The sequence below is a fragment of the Callithrix jacchus genome, chromosome 20 (genome assembly GCF_049354715.1).
Source record: "Callithrix jacchus isolate 240 chromosome 20, calJac240_pri, whole genome shotgun sequence".
Lineage (NCBI taxonomy): Eukaryota > Metazoa > Chordata > Mammalia > Primates > Cebidae > Callithrix > Callithrix jacchus.
In genome coordinates this window covers 32,633,807-32,653,158 of record NC_133521.1, presented here as the reverse complement: position 1 = coordinate 32,653,158, position 19,352 = coordinate 32,633,807, and the positions used below count along the sequence as shown (strand labels likewise).

At 60.0% G+C, this 19,352-nt stretch overlaps 1 protein-coding gene across 15 annotated transcripts in view; it reads left to right on the top strand.

Moving 5' to 3' along the window:
* The first annotated feature begins 221 nt into the window (after positions 1 to 221).
* Positions 222 to 19,352, top strand: part of BCAR1 (BCAR1 scaffold protein, Cas family member) — a 36,773-nt gene continuing 17,642 nt past the window's right edge. For 4 of the 15 annotated variants that reach the window (XM_078357770.1, XM_008986213.4, XM_035282654.3 and 1 more), the window contains exon 1: positions 2,224 to 2,391. In XM_078357770.1, coding sequence (XP_078213896.1) covers positions 2,380 to 2,391 — 12 coding nt within the window. In that variant the 5' untranslated portion in view covers positions 2,224 to 2,379. Of the gene's footprint in view, positions 315 to 1,292; positions 1,480 to 2,223; positions 2,392 to 3,120; positions 3,276 to 15,968; positions 16,379 to 16,666; positions 16,820 to 19,352 lie in introns of those variants that run through there. The other 11 variants (XM_002761151.6, XM_035282653.3, XM_078357766.1 and 8 more) reach the window with 5 other exon arrangements.

The window sequence follows — 19,352 nt, the reverse complement described above, 5'->3', positions numbered from 1 at the left end:
TCAGGGACAAGAACAATAGTCTTGGGTGTCAGGGCCTCGCTCAGCTCTCAAGGACCCTCTCAGGGCACTGGTGCCTGCTCTGGCAGCCCAGCTGTTGCTTCTGTTTGGAACTGCCAGCCTTGAAACCCCACAGGCTGTTCCCTGCAGGACGGAGTGAGTCATCATCCTGGGATCATTTGCCTGCCAGGAGTGGGTGAGAGAGGAGAAGCCGCCGCCTTCACAGACACCTGGTAGTGTTAGGAGAGGGCATGCAATACCCTGGTGAGGCTCCTTTGGCTGCCCCCAGGCCCACACCCAAGGATCCCTGCCTCAGAGTAAGTGAGGGTTCTAGCCAGGGACCCTTCTCCCCCTGCTAAGGACTGAGTTAGTGATGCCCTAAGCAGCCACTGGAGGCAGGACGAGATGGGTTGGAGGGTCCAGCTGCATGTGTCCCCCTCCCGTGGGCTCTCATTTCCCTGTACCCAGGCACGTGGAAGGGATCTTTCTCCACTGCCCGCCCCGTTCTGCCTGGGCACCTAGAGATGGGGAGATGGGAAAGGAGACAGAAACAGTGGGCCCTAAGTCGGAGCAAGGGAGGGGGGCAGGGCCTGGGTGAGGATTGAAGGAGAGGGCCAGGATGGGTGGGGGCATCGGAGACAGCAGGGCATGTGGCCAGGAGCCTGGGCGCCAGGCTGAGCTGCTGCTCCCAGCCCAGGAGCCTCTGTGCCAGCTGGATGCGGGCGGGTGGGCACGGGCAGGGCCACGTGCCAGACATGCACAGAGCACCCTTTGAGGAGGTGGCAGCTGTTGGTCCAGGGCCCCCTCTGCTTGCTGTGGCCCTGCCTGGCCCCACTAACAATGCCTTGCTGAGCACTGGGCTGCAGATCCTCATGTGCACAGTTGGCAACCCCACTCAAGAGGTGAAGGAGCAACCATGCCCCACTGGAGCAGTGAGGGACCCCCATCACTGCCAGAACAAGGACCTGGGTCTCTTGTGGCAGGCCTGAATTTCCCTGTCTCCCATACCTCATACCCCCTCATTGTTCCTGGCCTCTTGGGATCCTTCCCAGGACCCTTCTGGGGAAAAGATCAAGCGTGCTCGTTCCTTAGGGGAAAAGGCTGAAAGCTCAGTAGGTGACCTGCTACTGAGGGCTTTTGGGAGCTGGGGGATGTCAGCCTCCTCCCTGGCTGTGCCTCCTCCATCCAGGGACCGTGGCCTCCTGGCACAGCATCCCTGGCAGACAGAAGGGCCTCTCCCCAACATGTGCACCCACACAGATTCCCTAGGCAGCTAGAGCTCTCAGTCTGCCCCCAGATCCTCCCAAGAGCTCAGGCTGCAGCCAACCAGCCTCATGGAGCTGGCTCCCTCTTTCCTTCCTGGGGTGGGCAGCGCTGGCCTCTGGGACACTGCTCTGGACCCCGGCCACACTTGCTCTTGATGCTCACCCACTGTCTCCAGGCGACAGAACAGAGGGGTCCGACCCCTGCTCCCTCCTTTGGGTGGGTGAGGGATCTCAGCGCCTGGGTTTATGAAATGTAACCGAGCAGCAGCAAGGCCTGCCTAGCAGGGGTGGAGGGATAGAGATGCACATGCACGTGCCCAGTGTCTGCAGGTGCCATGCGTGGGGACCACGGCAGATGCGGAACAGCTGAAATTGGGGGTGTTTAGTCTAGGGAAAGGAAGCCTAAGACCCGCGAAGGCCCATCTTCCAGCCTCTGGGAGGACGGTGGGCTGTGGGTGGGCCCAGGAGTGGGGGTTACAGGGACACAGGATCCTTCCTAGAAGCCAGGCCAGATGTCACTGTCAGGGCGACCCCAGGATGAGCCAGGCTGTCTCGCGGAGTGGGGAGCTCCTCTTCCCTGGGTCTCGGGGCTCGCTCTCAGCTGGGGGAGGGCAGAGGGGCTCTGGGAGGGCTGCGCTGCTGCCCCGCTATCGCCTTCCGCCGGCCGAGCCCTCCCGCATCTGCGCCCGGACCCGGGGGCCCTTGGAGCCCGGCCAGGGCCACAGGGCAGGCGCCCAGCTCCCGGGGACGTGCGTGTGGGGGGAGAGGACTGGTCGGGAGACCTGGTGCTGCTGCGACTGAAGGTGGCCCGCGAGGGATGGCCGAGGAGCGGAGGAGACCGCGCCTCCCTACTGCATTGGGCCGACAGAAAAGGCCGAGGTCCGGGGTCCTCGCCTTTAACGCGGCCCTGTCAGCGGAGGGGGGGGAGGGGCGGCGTGGGCGGCGCATGCGCGGCGCGGCCGAAGTGGCCGGATGGTCCGGCTGCCGGGAGCGCGCAGGATCCCGCAAAGCCGGAGAGCGCCGGGACCCTGCGCGGGGGCTCTGAGCGGCGCGGCCGCACCCGAGCCCCCAGCCCGCCCGCCCCGCTGCCAGCCAGGCCCCGGGGGCGGCGGCCAAAATGTCCGTGCCGGTGAGTACCGCGCAGCCGGGGACCCCCGACCGGCTGCCCCCCGCCTGCCTGTCTGCGACCTCGCGCCGCCCGCTGCGGGCCTGATACCGCGGGGGCTCCCTGACTGAGGGTCGCCCCACGGGCCTGCTCGGGCACGAGAGAGGGCGCACAGGTTGAGGGAGCTTCCCCCAAGCCAGCCTCTCTGCCCCCGCCTTTCCAGCCTTTTCTAGGAGAGCCGGGTCGGGCTGGGGTCCGTGCTGTCCACTCAGGGAGCCCCCCAAGATGGCTGGGTCGGGAAGGCTCTTTGTTGGTCCCCGGGAAATCCCCGGGACATCTGGTCCAGGCGGGAGTCGCTGTCCACCAGGACCCCGCACCAGGACCGCTAGGTCTAGCGGGGAGGGGTCTCTGTGGTTCCCGGGATGCCCTTCCGGGACTGCTGGGCCAGATGAGGGGGTGGGAGGCCTGCGCTGGCCCCCAAGGTCCCCCTTGGATTGCTGCCCTGGGTCGCTCCTGGGACCCCCGCCTCGGGGGTGACCAGGTTGGGGCACGGTCTGTGCTTGTCGCCGGAGCCACCCCTCCCCCAGGACGGCTTGGCTGGGTGGGAGCCACGCCTGCCCCCCACGGCCGATGCGTTCACTTTCCTGGGAAGTTTTCTTCCCGCCGCAGAACCCCTGGGGCCCTGACTGGCCTCTTCCTCCCCGCTGGCCGTGGGGCTTTTCTGTCCGACACCCCCTCTTCCTGGTCAGTCAGGCTGGCTTCAGCAGACCCCTCGGCCATGGCTCCACACTTGACTCTGGCATCTCTGAGCATCTCAGTCTCACCTCCTGAGGGCAGCAAGAGATCTTGACTACCCCGGGTGACCAGGCCTCAGGCACAGCCCCCACTTTACAGATGGACAGACTGAGGTGAGAAGTGGGAGGCGGACACCCCCGCGTCCTGCCAGGAAGGGACACCATCTACACCTGGAGAGCCGTGGCCTCCAGCCATCGTTTCCCTGCTGAGTTAGGGGCTTGTCCCCCCCAGAGCCCTGCCCACTCTGGCCTTGTTTCTGGAACTGCTCCCCACCCGGAGGACCCCATCCTTTCCTTGAAGCAGGCAGTGGGGGCTTCCTGGCAAATGGCCTCTTCATTAACTACCCCGGAGTGTGTGCAGGTGACTGGAGGAGAGGCTGGCCGGGCGCAAAGCATTGTTACAGAATTAAAGAGCCTGCTCCGGCCCACCTCTAGCAGTTAAAGATGAAAAAATGAGGGTTTCCAGACACTGCTGATGTGAGCCCCGCCATCCCTTCTGGTTCAGAGCGTAATCACCTTGTCTTGAGAAAGAAGAGCATGTCTGCCAGGCCCTTCCTCTCTTCTGCTCTGCTCTCCTTGAGAGCTCTGGACTTCTCTGGTTCAGGGCCTCAGGGGACTGGCCAACCCCAATCCTGTGAGCACTGGGCAGAGGGACAAGGTGGACCACCTGAGCCTGCTGGAGGGTCAGGGTCCCAGGGCAGTAGTGATGAGGGAGTGTCACTCTGGCCACATCCGAGTCTGGGTGGGCCTCTCTGGGGAGGTCCCCGTTTGATTTGGTTTGGTTGGCACAGTCAGAGCCAAGCTCTGGACATGGAGTCTGGGATGGCATCCTGACCCATTGCCTTACAGGACTTTGGGCAGCCTGTTTTGGCACTGGGCCTCATCTGTAACCAGAAAGGGATGGCGGGCTGGGTGAGACTTGCACAGATAGGCACCATCGAAGGGACCAGCAGCCTGGCCACACCATCATGGGCTGTGAGTCACTCCCCCTCTCTTGCTTGTAGTCACAGCCCATGAGAATTCTTCTGGGAGTGAGTGGGGGTCTTTGCCATCTGCCCCCTACGTGGCTGGCTGGCTGGCTGGCTGGCGGATCACCGTGGCTCTCTCTCCTGGGACCTTGGGCAGTGTGTGAAGTGGTGGGGCCAAGAGGAGAATTCATTTTTGGAGCAGTCCTGAAGTGTTCGGAAAATTGCTTTCATGTGCCGAGGAGGCCCTGCAGAGCCTTCCAGATGGAGCTGCCTGTTCAAGCCCTGCCCTTGGAACCCAGAATGGTGACTGCTTGGGGACACATCTGGGTTTTAAGCACACCCATCATTTGGGCAGTCTTTTCCTGGATGGGGCTGGCGCAGGCACTTGGGCCCACAGAAATTATAAGATGCTTCAGAAGGGGATGGGAGGGGAAGCAGGGTGAGAGGTCGGTGAGCTGATTGAGTGGGAAGTCACTCCCTGAGTGTCGGGGAAGGGGGCATGCCGGGGGTCACCCTGTCATTTGACTCATATGAGATCCTGGACCCAGACGGGAAGGCGCCAGGGCGTCCCGGCTCCCTGCTCAGTGCCGCATCCTCTGCTCTAGGCCTGGAGCAGTGCTCAGGCGGTGCCCGGACACCCCTGCGTGTTACCATGTCTTCCTTTGGGCGTGGCTGCCCAGTGCCCTGGGCCTGTCTCTTCCCGAAGCTGAGAGGACACATTTAGAAGGAAAACGGCAGTGCCACCCACCTCAGACTTCTGGCTGGCGTAGGCTTGGGGTAGGGGGGTCCATGTTTAGCAGTGGCCGGTGCTGGTCACCCCCGCCCTGCCAGGTGAGAGGCCCGCTTCCAGCTGCAGAGAGGTCTCCCTGCTGCTGTCTATTCTGCCTCTCGCTTCCCATCTGTGAAGTGGGTGTAGCCACTCCAGCCCTCCTGTGCTCCTTCACTGAGGGATGGCTCCTTTCAGGGATGCTGCCCTGTGTGCACTGGGCTCAGGGCCTCACAGGCTTATGTGACTTGAGGGCCCGTGTCTTGCCAGGGTTGCATGTCCAATGAGAGGTGGAGCCAGGGTAGGAGCCGACTGTGGCGGGATCCAAAGCCATCAAATGACCATCATCCTGTGTGGCCTCTCTACCTGTGGGGGCTGCAGCCTGGTGCGCTGTGGACAGCAGCTGACCCTCTCTACCTGTGGGGGCTGCAGCCTGGTGCGCTGTGGACAGCAGCTGACCCTCTCTACCTGTGGGGGCTGCAGCCTGGTGCGCTGTGGACAGCAGCTGACCCTCTCTACCTGTGGGGGCTGCAGCCTGGTGCGCTGTGGACAGCAGCTGACCCTCTCTACCTGTGGGGGCTGCAGCCTGGTGCGCTGTGGACAGCAGCTGACCCTCTCTACCTGTGGGGGCTGCAGCCTGGTGCGCTGTGGACAGCAGCTGACCCTCTCTACCTGTGGGGGCTGCAGCCTGGTGCGCTGTGGACAGCAGCTGACCCTCTCTACCTGTGGGGGCTGCAGCCTGGTGCGCTGTGGACAGCAGCTGACCCTCTCTACCTGTGGGGGCTGCAGCCTGGTGCGCTGTGGACAGCAGCTGACCCTCTCTACCTGTGGGGGCTGCAGCCTGGTGCGCTGTGGACAGCAGCTGACCCTCTCTACCTGTGGGGGCTGCAGCCTGGTGCGCTGTGGACAGCAGCTGACCCTCTCTACCTGTGGGGGCTGCAGCCTGGTGCGCTGTGGACAGCAGCTGACCCTCTCTACCTGTGGGGGCTGCAGCCTGGTGCGCTGTGGACAGCAGCTGACCCTCTCTACCTGTGGGGGCTGCAGCCTGGTGCGCTGTGGACAGCAGCTGACCCTCTCTACCTGTGGGGGCTGCAGCCTGGTGCGCTGTGGACAGCAGCTGACCCTCTCTACCTGTGGGGGCTGCAGCCTGGTGCGCTGTGGACAGCAGCTGACCCTCTCTACCTGTGGGGGCTGCAGCCTGGTGAGCTGTGGACAGCGGCTGACCCTCTCTACCTGTGGGGGCTGCAGCCTGGTGCGCTGTGGACAGCAGCTGACCCTCTCTACCTGTGGGGGCTGCAGCCTGGTGCGCTGTGGACAGCAGCTGACCCTCTCTACCTGTGGGGGCTGCAGCCTGGTGAGCTGTGGACAGCGGCTGACCCTCTCTACCTGTGGGGGCTGCAGCCTGGTGAGCTGTGGACAGCGGCTGACCCTCTCTACCTGTGGGAGCTGAAGCCTGCTGAGCTGTGGACAGCTGTTGACCCTCTCTACCTGTGGGGGCTGCAGCCTGGTGAGCTGTGGACAGCGGCTGACCCTCTCTACCTGTGGCTTCCCAAACATGAGTTTGTGTCACCCTTTCTGCATCCTTTGGAGACAAGGCATCTTGGGCTCAGAGGCGGGTAGCTCACCCAGGGCTGTGCAGCAGGGCGGGTCTAGCCCCAGCAGTAGTCAGTGGAGATGAGTAGACCAGCCATGGCATCTGGTTGAAACCTTGGGCAGTAATCCTGGGACTGGCTCTGTGCCAGCCAGTGGTGTGAGTGGGAGAGCTGCCCAAGGAACCAGGAGGGTCTGCCCTGGGGTTCATAGCTGGCTGGGGCAGTGGAGAGCGGGAAGAGGCAATGTCCAAGTTCAAAGTCTGCAGCTCAGGCACCCCCCACCCCGCCCTGCCCCTGCCACGCCCTCTTCTGCCACCAGGCCTTGTCTCGGCTGCCCCTCCCTCTGTGGGAAGTGATCTCCAGCTGGCCGCCTTTTTTACCAGGTCCTTCCTGTTCACCTTCAGGTCTGCGCCGTCATCCATAGGCCTTCCCGGCCCCATCTGCGATTGTCCATTTGTTGGTAGGGTGATTGGTTGTGTCAGGCTCCCTGAGCCCCATGCACACAGGACCCATGACTGCCCGGCCCCGCTCACGCTCTGCCTTCTGGCTGCAGCTTGCCCCTGGCTGCCTGCTAAGGGTGTGGCCCCAGGGGTACCATGGAGCCCCCACAGGCAGGTGGCTGCAACCCCACACAGAGCTGGCGTCTCAGCCGCTCTCCTCAGAGCCTTGCTTGGGGTGGAAAGGGGTTCTCGGAGAGGCTGATTCCTGGTGGGAAGAGTGTTTTGGTGGGTCAAGGGCAAGGTCTCCAGAGTGAACAGTGCTGGCTCTGTGCCTTGAGTGAGAGCCTCACTTTCCTCCTCTGTGTCATGGGGATGTTAACAGCATGGAGCTCCTGGGGTTTTGTGAGAACTTGGCGAGGGGCACCCAGAGCTGTTAGGAGGAGGCTGATTAAGTAACAGCAGCTACTGTTGTTGAGATTATTGTCTTTATGAGGCCGTGGTTGGCTGGTGCAGTGGCTCAGACCCATTCCTGACTCCTGGGCAGCCAGGGTAGGGAGGAAGCTGGGCTGCACCCGGCTGACTGGCCCCTGCCCCAGGCTTCTTTGGCTCTTTCTTTATGGTCAGTGTGGTTTCTGCCAAGGCCTTTGTGGTGGGACCCTGGCCTCTCCCCTGCCCTGGCGTGGCCTGAAGAACCCTGGCTTCTTGAAGCTTGGATGGGCAGGTCCTTGTCCTCACCCCACCCAGAGAGTGACCTGCACTGGGGCCACCAGCTGGTTCATCGAATTTAGACAGCTGCTGCCCTGCTCCACATGCCCCCAGGAATGAGGTGACTTTGTAGTCCGTGGGAGCCCCTGCAGTGGGGCAGGCCTCTGCTCAGGTGTGCTCTGTAGCAGCTGGGCCAGCACGGGCAGGCAGGGACTCCCAGGGAGGCCAGTTCCACCCCTGCCTGGGGATCATGGCTCCTTGAGGGGGGGCCTGCAGCCCCAAGGGTGAGTGGGGGGCCTGGGTGGTACCTGCAGCCCTCCCCATTTCCCACCACTGGTGCCCTGGTCCTCTGGCCCACACTGCCTTTCCCCTCTGCGCTTACCTTCACTCCTGGCCCCTGTGTGTGTCATCCTGGTCAAGCCCCATGGTTTCTGTGGCTCTCTTAGTCCCCGTGTGCCTGGCATTGTCCTTCTCTCTTCAGGAAAAAGGAAAAGGGTTCTGGGGACAGGTTGGGGACCTCGGTAGAGACGTGGAAGGGATGCTTGCCCTGGTGAGATGGTCACAAGTTGCGGCTCTAAAGTTAATCTCTTCTCTAAGGGGGATTAGAGGCTGGGAAGGTTTTTCAGTAATTTTTATTTATTATCTAAGCCCTGCCAAATTCCAAGAAGGATTTGAAGCAGATTACAGCAGAAGACACAAATAGTCAGGGACCATGAAAAGATCTAGAATTAAGTAATGTGTGGGAAGGAGGAAGATTGATCCCAGAAAGCCTAGGCTCAGTAGGCACCCGATTTAACTTGAAGCTCCCTGATGGTCAGGGCAAAAAGAGGAGCGTGGTGGGTTCAGGCTTGCAGTATCTATTTTTGGTATTTGTAATGCCACATATTTTTTCTTTGTTTTATTTTTTACCAGTTGAAACTCTTATTGAGGTAAATTTTACACGTTGTGAAATGTGCAGATGTTAAACGTACAGTTGGTTGGATGAGTTTCGTCAACATAGACCTTCATGTGGCCCTCAGTCAAATCAAGATAACAAATGCCCCATCACCTCAGAAAGTTTGCAAAAGCCCCTTTACAGTCAAGGTCCTATCACCCTTGCTTAAGTTAGCCTGTTCTTGAATCTTCTGCAACTGGAAGCCTATGGATGCACTTTGAGGTTTGGCTTTTTTCTCTTCTTTTTTTTTTTTTGAGATAGAGGCTTGCTCTATCACCCAGGCTGGAGTACAGTGGCGTGGTCTTGGCTCACTGCAACCTCTGCCTTGTGGGTTCAAGTAATTCTCTTGCCTCAGCCTCCCACATAGCTGGGATTATAGGTGCCCACCACTATTCCCAGCTAATTTTTGTATTTTTAGTAGAGATAGGGTTTCACCATGTTAGCCAGGCTGGTCTTGAACTCCTGACCTCAGGTGATCCATCCACCTCGGCCTCCCAAAGTGCTGGGATTACAAGCATGAGCCATCAAGCCCAACTGGGTCTGGCTTTTTTCATTCAGCATATTGGTTTTATTCTTTTTTTTTTTTTTTTTTGAGATGGAGTCTCACTCTGTCACCCAGGCTGGAATGCAGTGGCATGATCTCAGCTCACTGCAGCCTCCCCCTCCTAGGTTCAAGTGATTCTCCTGCCTCAGCCTCCCAAGTAGCTGTGTTTACAGGTGTCTGCCACCATGCCTGGCTAATTTATATATTTTTAGTTGAGACAAGGTTTCACCGTGTTGTCCAGGCTGGTCTCGAACTCCTGACCTCAGGTGATCTGCCCGCTTTGGCCTCCCAAAGTGCTGGAATTACAGGTGTGAGCCACTGCACCCCACCCCAGTAGTTTATTCTTTTTTGTTGCTGAGTAATGTTCTAGTAATGGATGTGTCACAAGATACTTGTTCATTCCGTTGTGGATGGATACCTGTCTCTACCTTTAGTGTGTTGTGTATGAGTCTGAGTCTTGTTATGTTGTCCAGGCTGACCTCCTAGACTCAAACGATCCTCCTGCCTCAGCCTCCTGAGTAGCTGGGACTATAAGCATGAGCCAGTGAGCCCAGCTTGTGCTGTGTGTTATTAAGTACCGGAACACTGGCACTATTGTCGGCAAAATACCCCATTTAAGTGTTTTATAAAACCTGATATCCAACTGTATGCCTTAAAGCATGCCTAGAGATCTGTGCCTCCAAATCCTGGATCTACCAAAGTTACTTGCTTGCTCAGAAAGTGGTGTGGCCACACTCCTCCCTGTCCCAGCTCTCACCAGGTGTCTTAGAGTGTGAACTCCCTTTTTGCAGATTATCTGGTAGGTTCAGTGTCTTAGGCTGTGGAGTCATTTGTATTTCTGCCAGGGCCTGTGTGACCTCCAGAGGTCCCAGTTGGGAGGTTTCTAAGGAGAGCAGGAGGTGGTAGAGGATGGAGCAGAAGCTGCCTGTGGCCCTCCTGTCCTCCCCAGCCCAGGCCGATTCCAGGGCTCTCTCTTTTTCCCTGGCCATCTGCTAAGGCCCCCCTCCAGGCAGACACTCCTGGCTGCTCCTGCCCCAGCACTGGAAGCCCCAAGCCCAGGAGGCATGCACCACCCAGCCAAGACTGAGGAGGGGAGAGGGAGGCTCCCTGTGTCCCTGGCCCCTGGTGCCTGTGTTTCTTCTGTGTGCTCCTGTGGCTGCCCGGCTCTTCACATGGAATGAAGGAGCTGGCTTGCCTGTGCTGTTTTCACAAATCTTTGCTGTTATTTTTTTCTGCATGATGAGCCTTAGCAAAAGATTCACACTTGTGCTCAAATGTCACCTCCGAAGAGAGACCCCGAAGCACCTATCGTAGAATAGTTCCCCCCGCCATCCCTCTGCTGTCTGCGTTGCTAGCGTTATGTGTATATGCCTTACACATACCTTGGAGTGTGAGTTCCCTAAGGACAGGGCTGTTTTTTTACACAGCAGTGTTCCCAACAGTTAGACCTCAGTCAGGAGGTACAGATGCACAAGTGTTGCTTTATAACATGCATAGTGAGAGGGACCACACCCAGCCACTTCCTGCTTTCTCCAGGGGGGGTCCAAGGGGACCCTGCCTGCCTCCAGCATTGGTGGGCAGATCTGGGGGCAACAAAGCTCCAAGGAGAACTTGTTCCCCTGAGTCTCAGACAAGGTTTTGGGGATGGCGAGGAATGCTCAGGGTATCTGAGGAGGGTTGTCTGTGCAGGCTGTAGGGAGAGTCGGGGAGGCTTGGTTGGGGATGGGCTTAGCACATGGGTAGGCCAAGAGAGGGTACGCCCTGGTGCTCAGTGGGGTGGGGCCAGTGTGTGATGATGCAGGGTGTGGGTATGCTCCAGGCATTGGGACACTGGGATGCCACCGTGTGCTTGCCAGCCACCTGTGTCATCAGTCTCACAGCCCCAGGGCAGGCAGAGCTGCTGGTGGTGGGTACATTTAACAGATGGGTAAACTGAGGCCTGAGCAGAACAGTGACTGACTGAAGGGCCATGGCCAGTTGGAGTCATTAATATCTGCTCCCATCCTCTAGTCTAAGCCTGGGCCAGAGCCTGGGCCTGGGTCTCCCAGGGCAAAGGAGCCTTTATCTGTAGGCTGGCGCAGGCTGCAGGGGGACACCCTGCCTAGCCCCACGGTGCAATGCAAAGAGGGAGAAAAAGCATTGATTTTTCACGTTTGTAATACCAGCACTTTGGGAGGTCAAGACGGGAGGATCACTTGAGCCCAGGAGTTCGAGACCAGCCTGGGCAATATAGTGGAACAGCATTTCTACAAAAAAATAAAAAAATTACGCACGTTGGTGCACATCTGTAGACTCAGCTAGTCAAGAGGCTGAGGTGAGAGGATCGTTGGAGCCCAGGAGGTCGAGGCTGCAGTGAGCTGTGACTATGCCACTGCACTCCAATGTGGGTGACACCATGTGTTTAAAAAAAGAAAAAAAAGCATTGCTTTCCCTGTGGCTGCCACAACTCTGTCTTCTCTGTATCCACTCTTTACATCACTGCCACCCAGAGCCCCCAGGATCCCCCTCTTGTGACTCCATTGGCCCCTGGCCTGCTGACCCCAGCAGAGTGGCCGGGTGGGTATATGTGGGTGTGGGCACCTGTGTTCTGCGGAAGCGGCTGGGAGTGGGCAGCAGATGGTGTGTGAATTCGCCCCTCCGCCCAGTGCGCTGGGGCTGGTTGCCATGGGAGAGCAGATGGCTGGGCTGGGCTGGGGAGGCCTCCTGACCACACCCTCATCCCTGCCCACCCAGCCAGTCAGCAGAGAGCTGGGCAGCCCCTAGCTGCGGAGCTTTGGAGCTTTCTCTCTGAGGATGAGGACAGAACTTGCCCCCTTGCTCCTCCTTCTCGCTTCCAGCCAGGACTGAGCCCCTCTCTTCCCCCTCCCCCAGGCAGTGCTGAGGGGCTGCCTCTGCCATAGGGTGCTGATGCAGGAGGGGGACATGGGGGTCAGCAGGGGGCAGAGCGCACATGGCCCCTCCTCCCTGCACACAGGGGTGCCCCTGGTCCAGGAGGACCTGTCTGGGAGGGCCCTGTGCTGGTGCCTGTCCCCACCTGCCAGGCCCCAGGAGGCCTGGCAGGAGGGGAGAGCTGAGAGAGGAGGGTGCAGAAGAGGAAGGGGTCGCTGGGGTGGGTGGAGAGCCTCTGAACAGTGCCCCCGGGGCTGCCTTGCCGGCCCACTCCAGCCTCGGATCACTGTGAGCAGAGCTCCTCTCTGAAGCAGGCACCTCCAGCAGGGGCCTCTGCTGCTTGTTAATTTCCAGATAATTGAGAAAGTTGTGCTGCCTTTTCCAGTGCTGTTCCTGACAGGCCTGACATGGAGGCACAGGGCTGGGTTTCCTGGGATGCCAACAGGATTTGGAGTGCAGGGAGGCCCCACCCCACCCCTGTGCTGTGTCCTCTGCCTGGCAGCTCTGCTTACACACCTTGGGTCTGTCCCTGACCCCAGGTTTCTGGAGACTGGCCTTGGGCATGCCAAAGGGGAGGACCACTGGAGGGATTTAGCTTCAGGCCGTAGGGTCCGCCCACCTTCCCACAGTTGGAGCAGCTACTGTAATGACAAACACTGCCCTGCGGTTACTCCACCCTCCAGAGCAGGGGAGGATGGGAAAACCCTTTATTGTGACAGCTCCAGCTTGAGACCTGAGGGCAGTCTCTGCTGTCTGGAGTCATGTGGGTTGCTTTCCTGTGGGGACACACCTGGGTTATGAGGTAGGGAGAAGTGAGCTCTGCTGGCCGTGGGAGCTGCCTGTGGCATCGCCCCTCACTCTGCCTCCAGGTCGCCATTGTTCCGTCCTGGTCCCCAGGCAGCAGTGAGGAAGGACTGGTGTTAGGGGTGTGGGATGTCCAGTCTGTGTGTGACAGCAGGCTTACCTCTGTGCCATCCGCAAGGGTCCCATGCCCTCATCTGGGTTTTGTTTCTTTGGTGTTTTTTTTTTAGAGATAGAGTCTTGCTCCGTCCCCCAGGCTGGAGTGTGATGGAACGATCTTGGGTAACTGCTACCTCCGCCTCCTGGGTTCAAGCAATTCTCCTGCCTCAGCCTCCTGAGTAGCCGGGACTACAGGTGCTCACCACTATTCCCAGCTAATTTTGTATTTTTAGTAGAGACGGGGTTTCACCATGTTGGCCAAGCTGGTCTTAAACTCCTGACCTCAAATGATCCACCTGCCTCAGCCTCCCAAAGTGATGGGAGCCACCTTGCCCGGCCTCGCCTGGGTTTTGAGCTCGCCTCTGTGAGAGTCCAGCCTAGGGAGATGGTGTCAGCTCTCATTGGCCCTCCAGAGACATCATTTCTTCCTGTCCCTGGGGCTGGCAGTACTCACCTCCGGCCTCAGGAAATCCTCTCCTACTGCCGCTCCCAGAGCTGGCCATCAGCTGGGCGGGCCAGCCCACCCTCACCGCTGCTGGGAAGCTAAGGCTTCAAGAGGGGAAGGGGCTATGTGCCTTTACATTGTGCAAGCTAGTTTTAGCCTGCTCTTTTCACTTTACTTTGTTGTAGCATATTCTTGCATTATTTCAGTCTTTGGAAGAGGCCATCTACTTAATAGCTGCAAGCTATTCTATTGAGGGGGTGTCGTGTCTCACCAGTCCTCTAGAGTTGGTGTTGATATTACGCTCCATGATAGCTGTCATAAATGCTGCAGTGGACACTGGTGAGCATCAAGCAGGGGAGGAGGGTGCTTAGGTCTCAGCTACCTGTTCTTTTGCAGTCTGATGTGTGACAGGGGTCCTTGGCTTTCTGAGCCTGGAGTTCTGCTGTCCCTGTCCCTAGATTCCCTTCCTGCTGCAGGGTGGGCTGAGGTCTAGCAGCCCCATTTCTTCCCTGGCCCTGTCCCTTCTGTGCCCCAAAGTGTGTAGGATAGGGCAGTGGTTGGTAAACTGGGTCTTGGTCTCTTCATGTGAAAAATGGGGCTAGGCCAGGCGCGGTGGCTCACACCTGTAATCCCAGCAGTTTGGGAGGCCGAGGCAGGTGGATCATCTGAGGTCAGGAGTTCAAGACCAGCTTGACCTATATGGTGAAACCCCGTCTCTACTAAAAATTTACAAAAATTAGCCAGGCTTGGTGTCATGCACCTGTAGTCCCAGCTACTTGGGAAGCTGGGGCAGGAGATGGCTTGAACCCAGGAGGTTGCAGTGAGCCGAGATAGCGCCACTGCATTCCAGCCTGGGTGACAGAGCGAGACTCCGTCTCAAAAACAAAACAAAACAAAAAATGGGGCTGATGGTGAAGCCTGTTTTGCCAGATTGCTGTCTGCACAAAATAAGCGCATGGTCCTAGGGCCCCTGGCACTGGCCTGGCACCGAGGCTGTGCTGGGTACATGGGACTGCATCCCAGTCCTTGGCAGCAGAGGTCGGGGAGGCTGGACTAGGGGTGAGGTGAGTTCCTACCCCATATACCCCAGCCAGAGCCTGCCCAGTGGGTGCTCCTCCCCCACCTAACAGCCTTGGGGGCATCCTCCCCCACCCCACAGCTACATCCCCATCCACACAGTGGGGCTTAGCTCCTGGGGCCTTGTTTCCAAAGCGGAAATACCATTCTGGGAGGCACAGGCTTGGGGGGAGGGAATTTAAGTGGAAAAGGAGCAAATTTTTGAAATGCCTGTGTTGGAGCCTGTTCCCCTTGCTGCCTCTCGCTCACATCAGCAGCCCCACCCCCAGCACTGCTCTAATCCCGCTCCTGGGGGAGGAGGGTCTCATCCCCCAAGGTCCTAGCCATCCACCTCCTCTCTGCACCCTGCTGCTTGGTCAGCTAGGATGGAGCAGGGGCCAACTCCCTTGAGGGCCAGGCCTTATGTATCCCTGCTCATCCCTACAGGGACTGCTGCCTGGAGCCCTGCCTGCGAGCACTGCCTGCCCATGAGGCCTGGTTCCCTCCCCTCGCCACAGAAGTGGAGGCCCAGGGATAATCTGAGTCTCCTGAGGGTCCTGCTGGTTCAGATCTGCTCCCTGGGAAGCTGGTGTGCCAGCCAGGCTGAGGCGTGGGTGGCTGTACAGGGTCAGGGTGCAGGAGGGACCGGGCACAGCTCTTGGGAACAAGCAGGAGGAGATGCTCCAGGCAGCCTCCCTGACAGCTGGCTCCTATTCTGAGGTGGGGTGGGCTGTGCTGGGGAGACAGGGTCTTGGCTAGCTGTCCTGTTCCTCCCGAGGACTCTGGGTCACACTGTGTCCCATCTCATTGCACCTTCCTCACCCACTGTGCTGAAAGTCCTGGCCAATGGTTCTCAAGCCAAATATTGAGGAAATGCAGATGTCCAGTTTTTAGGAGGGGTGGGACTCAGGAGTCTGTTTTTTAACAAGCTCCCCAGGGGACCTGGGCTGTTTTAGTCCCTTCCTTTTCAGATGAGAAAGGAGCCCAGAGAGGGCAGAGGGCCTGCCAAGGCAGCACATCTAGGCAGGTGCTGCGTCGGCATCGGCTGAGCCCTGGGTGTCAGGCAGGGGGGCAGCTGCACGCCCACCTGGGCTTGTGTCTTTCATAGGTCATGCTTGAGAATTCTCTGCTGCGTGAAGCTGGGTCTACCCCGTTGCTTCCCTGCTACCAGAGCTGCCTGATGGCATCCCCTTGCTCAGCCAGTGGCCCAGGATTGTTGACTGAGGGTCCTGTCTAGTCTGGAGCAGGCTTGGTCCTATGATCTCCCTGCAGACTGTGCATCCCTGGCCTGGCCCAGGGTCTCTGGCACCCTGGTTCTGCTGCATGGAGTGACAGTCACTGACCTGCAGCCAAGCAAGGGGCGACTCAGGAGAGCCAAGGTTGTCTCCACTCGGTTTCCCCCCGGGTTCCTTCTGTCTCCCTCATTCCCGGAATGCCACCTTCCTACCCCATGTGGCTGAAGCACGTGAGTTGGAGCAGGACTCAGGAGGGTACTGGGCCCAGGTTTTAGGCTGAGCCCAGGAATGAGTAATGAGTGGAGGCAGATCAGCTGGAGAACCAGCCCGAGTCCCCAGATGTTGGCACAATGCAAGGAAAGGCCGGTGCTGCAGGTGAAAAGCGCTGGGTTGAGAGCTCGCCAGCCTCCCTGCTTGAGGCTTTATTTCCTGGGTCCTCCCTTACATGGTGGGTCCACAGCCAGAGCTGTGATGGTGGTGATTCTTTTCCTGCAGGCTGGGGCACGTCCCCTCCCCTTTCTCTCTAGATTCAGATCTGAGTCCCACGGCCCATGGACACGCGATGAATGCCCAGGGGTTGGTTAGCAGGCAAGACAGAAGGCTTGAGGCAGCGTCTCGGCTCTGTAGAAGGAGGGCAATCCGGGCAGCCGTCCCAGAAGTGGAGGCGTTTGCGTAGGCCTTCGGTGCGTTCTCGCCCGGGTGGAAGGCGGGGAAGTACGTTTGTTGGCAAAGCGGTGTCCTGCGCCCTAGGCTGGAAGCCCGGCCTGGGGCAGGGGCTTGGAGGGTGGGCAGTGGGGGGGCGGGGCGGGGCGGGGGGGCGGCCCCACTGGGCGGGCTTTTGCCCGCGCGTCTGCGCCCCCGACAGGCGGCTCATTTGCATGAGGAGCTGCGGCGGCCAATGACCGCGTGCGACCGGGCATGCTGGGATCGGGCTGGGCAGGCTGGGCCGCGGCGGCGGGCGGAGGGCGGCTGGATCGGTCTGGGCGGCCGAGGCGGCAGCTGCGCGGCGGTACTGGGGCGGCCGCGGCGCTCTTGGAGCCCCGAGGGCTCGCGGCCCGGGCAGCTCGGTGTGCGCCCTCGGGGGAGCGGGGGTTCCAGGCCCGCCGGACACCATGAACCACCTGGTGAGGGCGCCAGGCGGGGCGGGGCCGCGTCCTGGCTTCTAGGCGGCCGGCTCCCGGGCGGGCGCGGGCGGGAAGGGGTTAAGCCCGCGGCATTTCCTGCCGGACCTGCGGGGCCTGGGAACTGCCGGCCGGGGTCCGCTGCCCCGGGACCTCCTTCCGCCCTGGCGGGAGAGGCGAGAGGCACGAACCGCGGGGGCTCCGGAGCCTGCGCGCCTCGGGGGTGTTGGCGGGGCCGGAGGCAAGCTGGAGGGTTCCTAGATCCGGAAAGTGGCTGGCGGGGCCCGCGCTCCCCTGTCGGCTGCCGCCGGCTCTGTCACCTTGGGCCTTTTGCGCCCTGCCCCGAGCCTCCGTTTCCTCGTCTGCGAGGACGGGCCGGTGAGCCTCGGGCGGGTGGTCCATCTGGTGTGGCGTGGGGACTGCCCACCGCTCCTGGAGAGGGAGGAGATCCGGGGAACCGAGGCCGGGCGGGCTAGTGTGTGGCGCCGGCGGGTAAGGCTTGGCCGGAGCACCCGGGTTCGGTTTAATGATTCACTCCGGCCGCTGGCGCCGGGTTCCGGGAGCGGAGCGGGGGTGGGGGCGGGCGCGCCTCCCCACCCGCCGAGCGCCGGTGGAAGCCGGGTCCTGGCCACGGGAGTCCTTGCCGCTCGCGAGAGTCGTGGGAGGGGGCCAGGGCCGGGTTCTGCAGTGTGGCTTTGGAGTCCATGGTTGAGGGTCCGAGAGGCTGATGAGGGAGATGGGAAAGCTGAGATTTGCCGAGGAGTGCGGGGCGACGGGCTTACGGCCTTAGGGCCTGGAAGATGTTAGTTTTGAGTTCCAGACCGGGGACAGCAGCTCCTTTTTCCACCACAAGGCTCCCATTCCCTCCTGAGAGCCCCTGGTTTCCTTTCCCCCACCTCTCCCCGGCCCTGCTGCGGCTTTGGTCACCTTCGCAGAATGACCATGGGTTGATAACTTTTTTGCTGGTTTAGGCCAGGTGAGATGTTTCCCATCGCCTTGGGCCGGGTGACGCCCCCTCTTGTGCCCATTCCTTTCTCTCAGTGGGGAGTTGGGTGGTGGGGGCTGGCTAACCTGTGAGACCAGGTGTTGGGGTGCCTGGAGAATCCGAGCCGAGGTACGGGGGCGGGGTGGGGGGCTGTGGGTAAAGGAGCTTGAGGGAGGAGCTGCTGACACTTCCTCCTGGCACTGCTTGCCCGGGAGCTGGGTGGAGGCAGGGCTGGGCAGTCCTAGGTTCTGCCAGTAAAGTCACCTTGGGCTGGGGCAGGAGGCAGTAACGGCCTCTGGCCATTACTGTTTGAGCAGGAGGTTGAGCACTGTGGGCTGGTACCATGGCCCCAGGTCTGAACGAGGGATGGAAATAAGGACAGTGCCACTAGGGCCTCCTGTCTGTGCAGGAAGGGCCCTGAGACAGCTCCTCAAGCCCCTCCCCCATTATACAGATGGTGCAGATGGGGACACTGAGGTAGAGAGAGGTATCAGTAGTCCTCAGAACTGGATCCAGAACCTTGTCTCTTTTCATGGTCCCCAGTGCAGCACCACATGTGGCCTCCACATTCCTAGTGTGGGACTGGGCTGCTCTGGTCTTTGGAGACCACCATGCTCTTTTGGGGTTGTCACCTTGGTAGGAACCTTCTGGTTTCAAGGCTGTGCCTTTTATGTCCCTTTCCTGGCATCTACTGTCCCTTTAGGAGGTTCCACCACCCTTTTCTCCTGAGCCTAGACAACTCCCTCTCTTGCTCCCAGAAGCCCATAGCCAGCTGAAGCAGCTAGAACCAAACGAGCAGGGGAGGTGCCTGCGCTCCAGGGGAACTTCTTGGAGGAGGCAGTATTGGTATCAGACTTGAAGTGTAGGGTTTAGGGTTGGGTGACAGGGATATTTCTCCAGCAAAGACACTGGGCACACCTCTTCCTCTGGGTCTTTTGGGACCCCCAGGTAAGGGGCTGCAGGGTGGTCTCCCTGTAAGAGGGTGGGGCTCTGCCCTCTGTCAGGCCCTTCCTGGCCCTCTGAGCACAGGAGAGGCCCTGGCTCCACCTGTGTCTTGCTACCTCTAGGTGCTAGCCTGGGGCAGAAAGAGGGTGGGGTGGGGATGGGTCCAGCCTCCTTGATGACACAGTTGGGTCTGGAGGTGGGGGCTGCTCCTATTCTGGGCCTGGTGCTGGCCCCAAAGTCAGGGGTCAGCCTCACACTGAGCTCTCTGCCAAAATTCCCAGATCATAAGCATGAGCTCCAGCTGGTCTGCTTGAGTGAACCCTGCTGATCCTGCGTTCAGGGGCACGGGTCTGGGGGCTGCCAGCCATCCTCACTGTCCGTGGGGTGTTTTGGGTTGCAGGTTCCATGTCCTGCAGCAGGAGGGCCCTCCCCGTGCCACTGCCTCTGCCCAGCATCTTAGGGACACTGCCTGGGATGCTCTGGCAGGAGTGGGGGCTGGAGTTTGCTTCCAGCCCATAGCTGGCCCTGGGCATAAAGGCATCTGCTGTGGCATTGCAGCCAAGGCCAGGCTGTGCTCTGTGCTTGTGTCGGGGAGCCCTTGGCAGT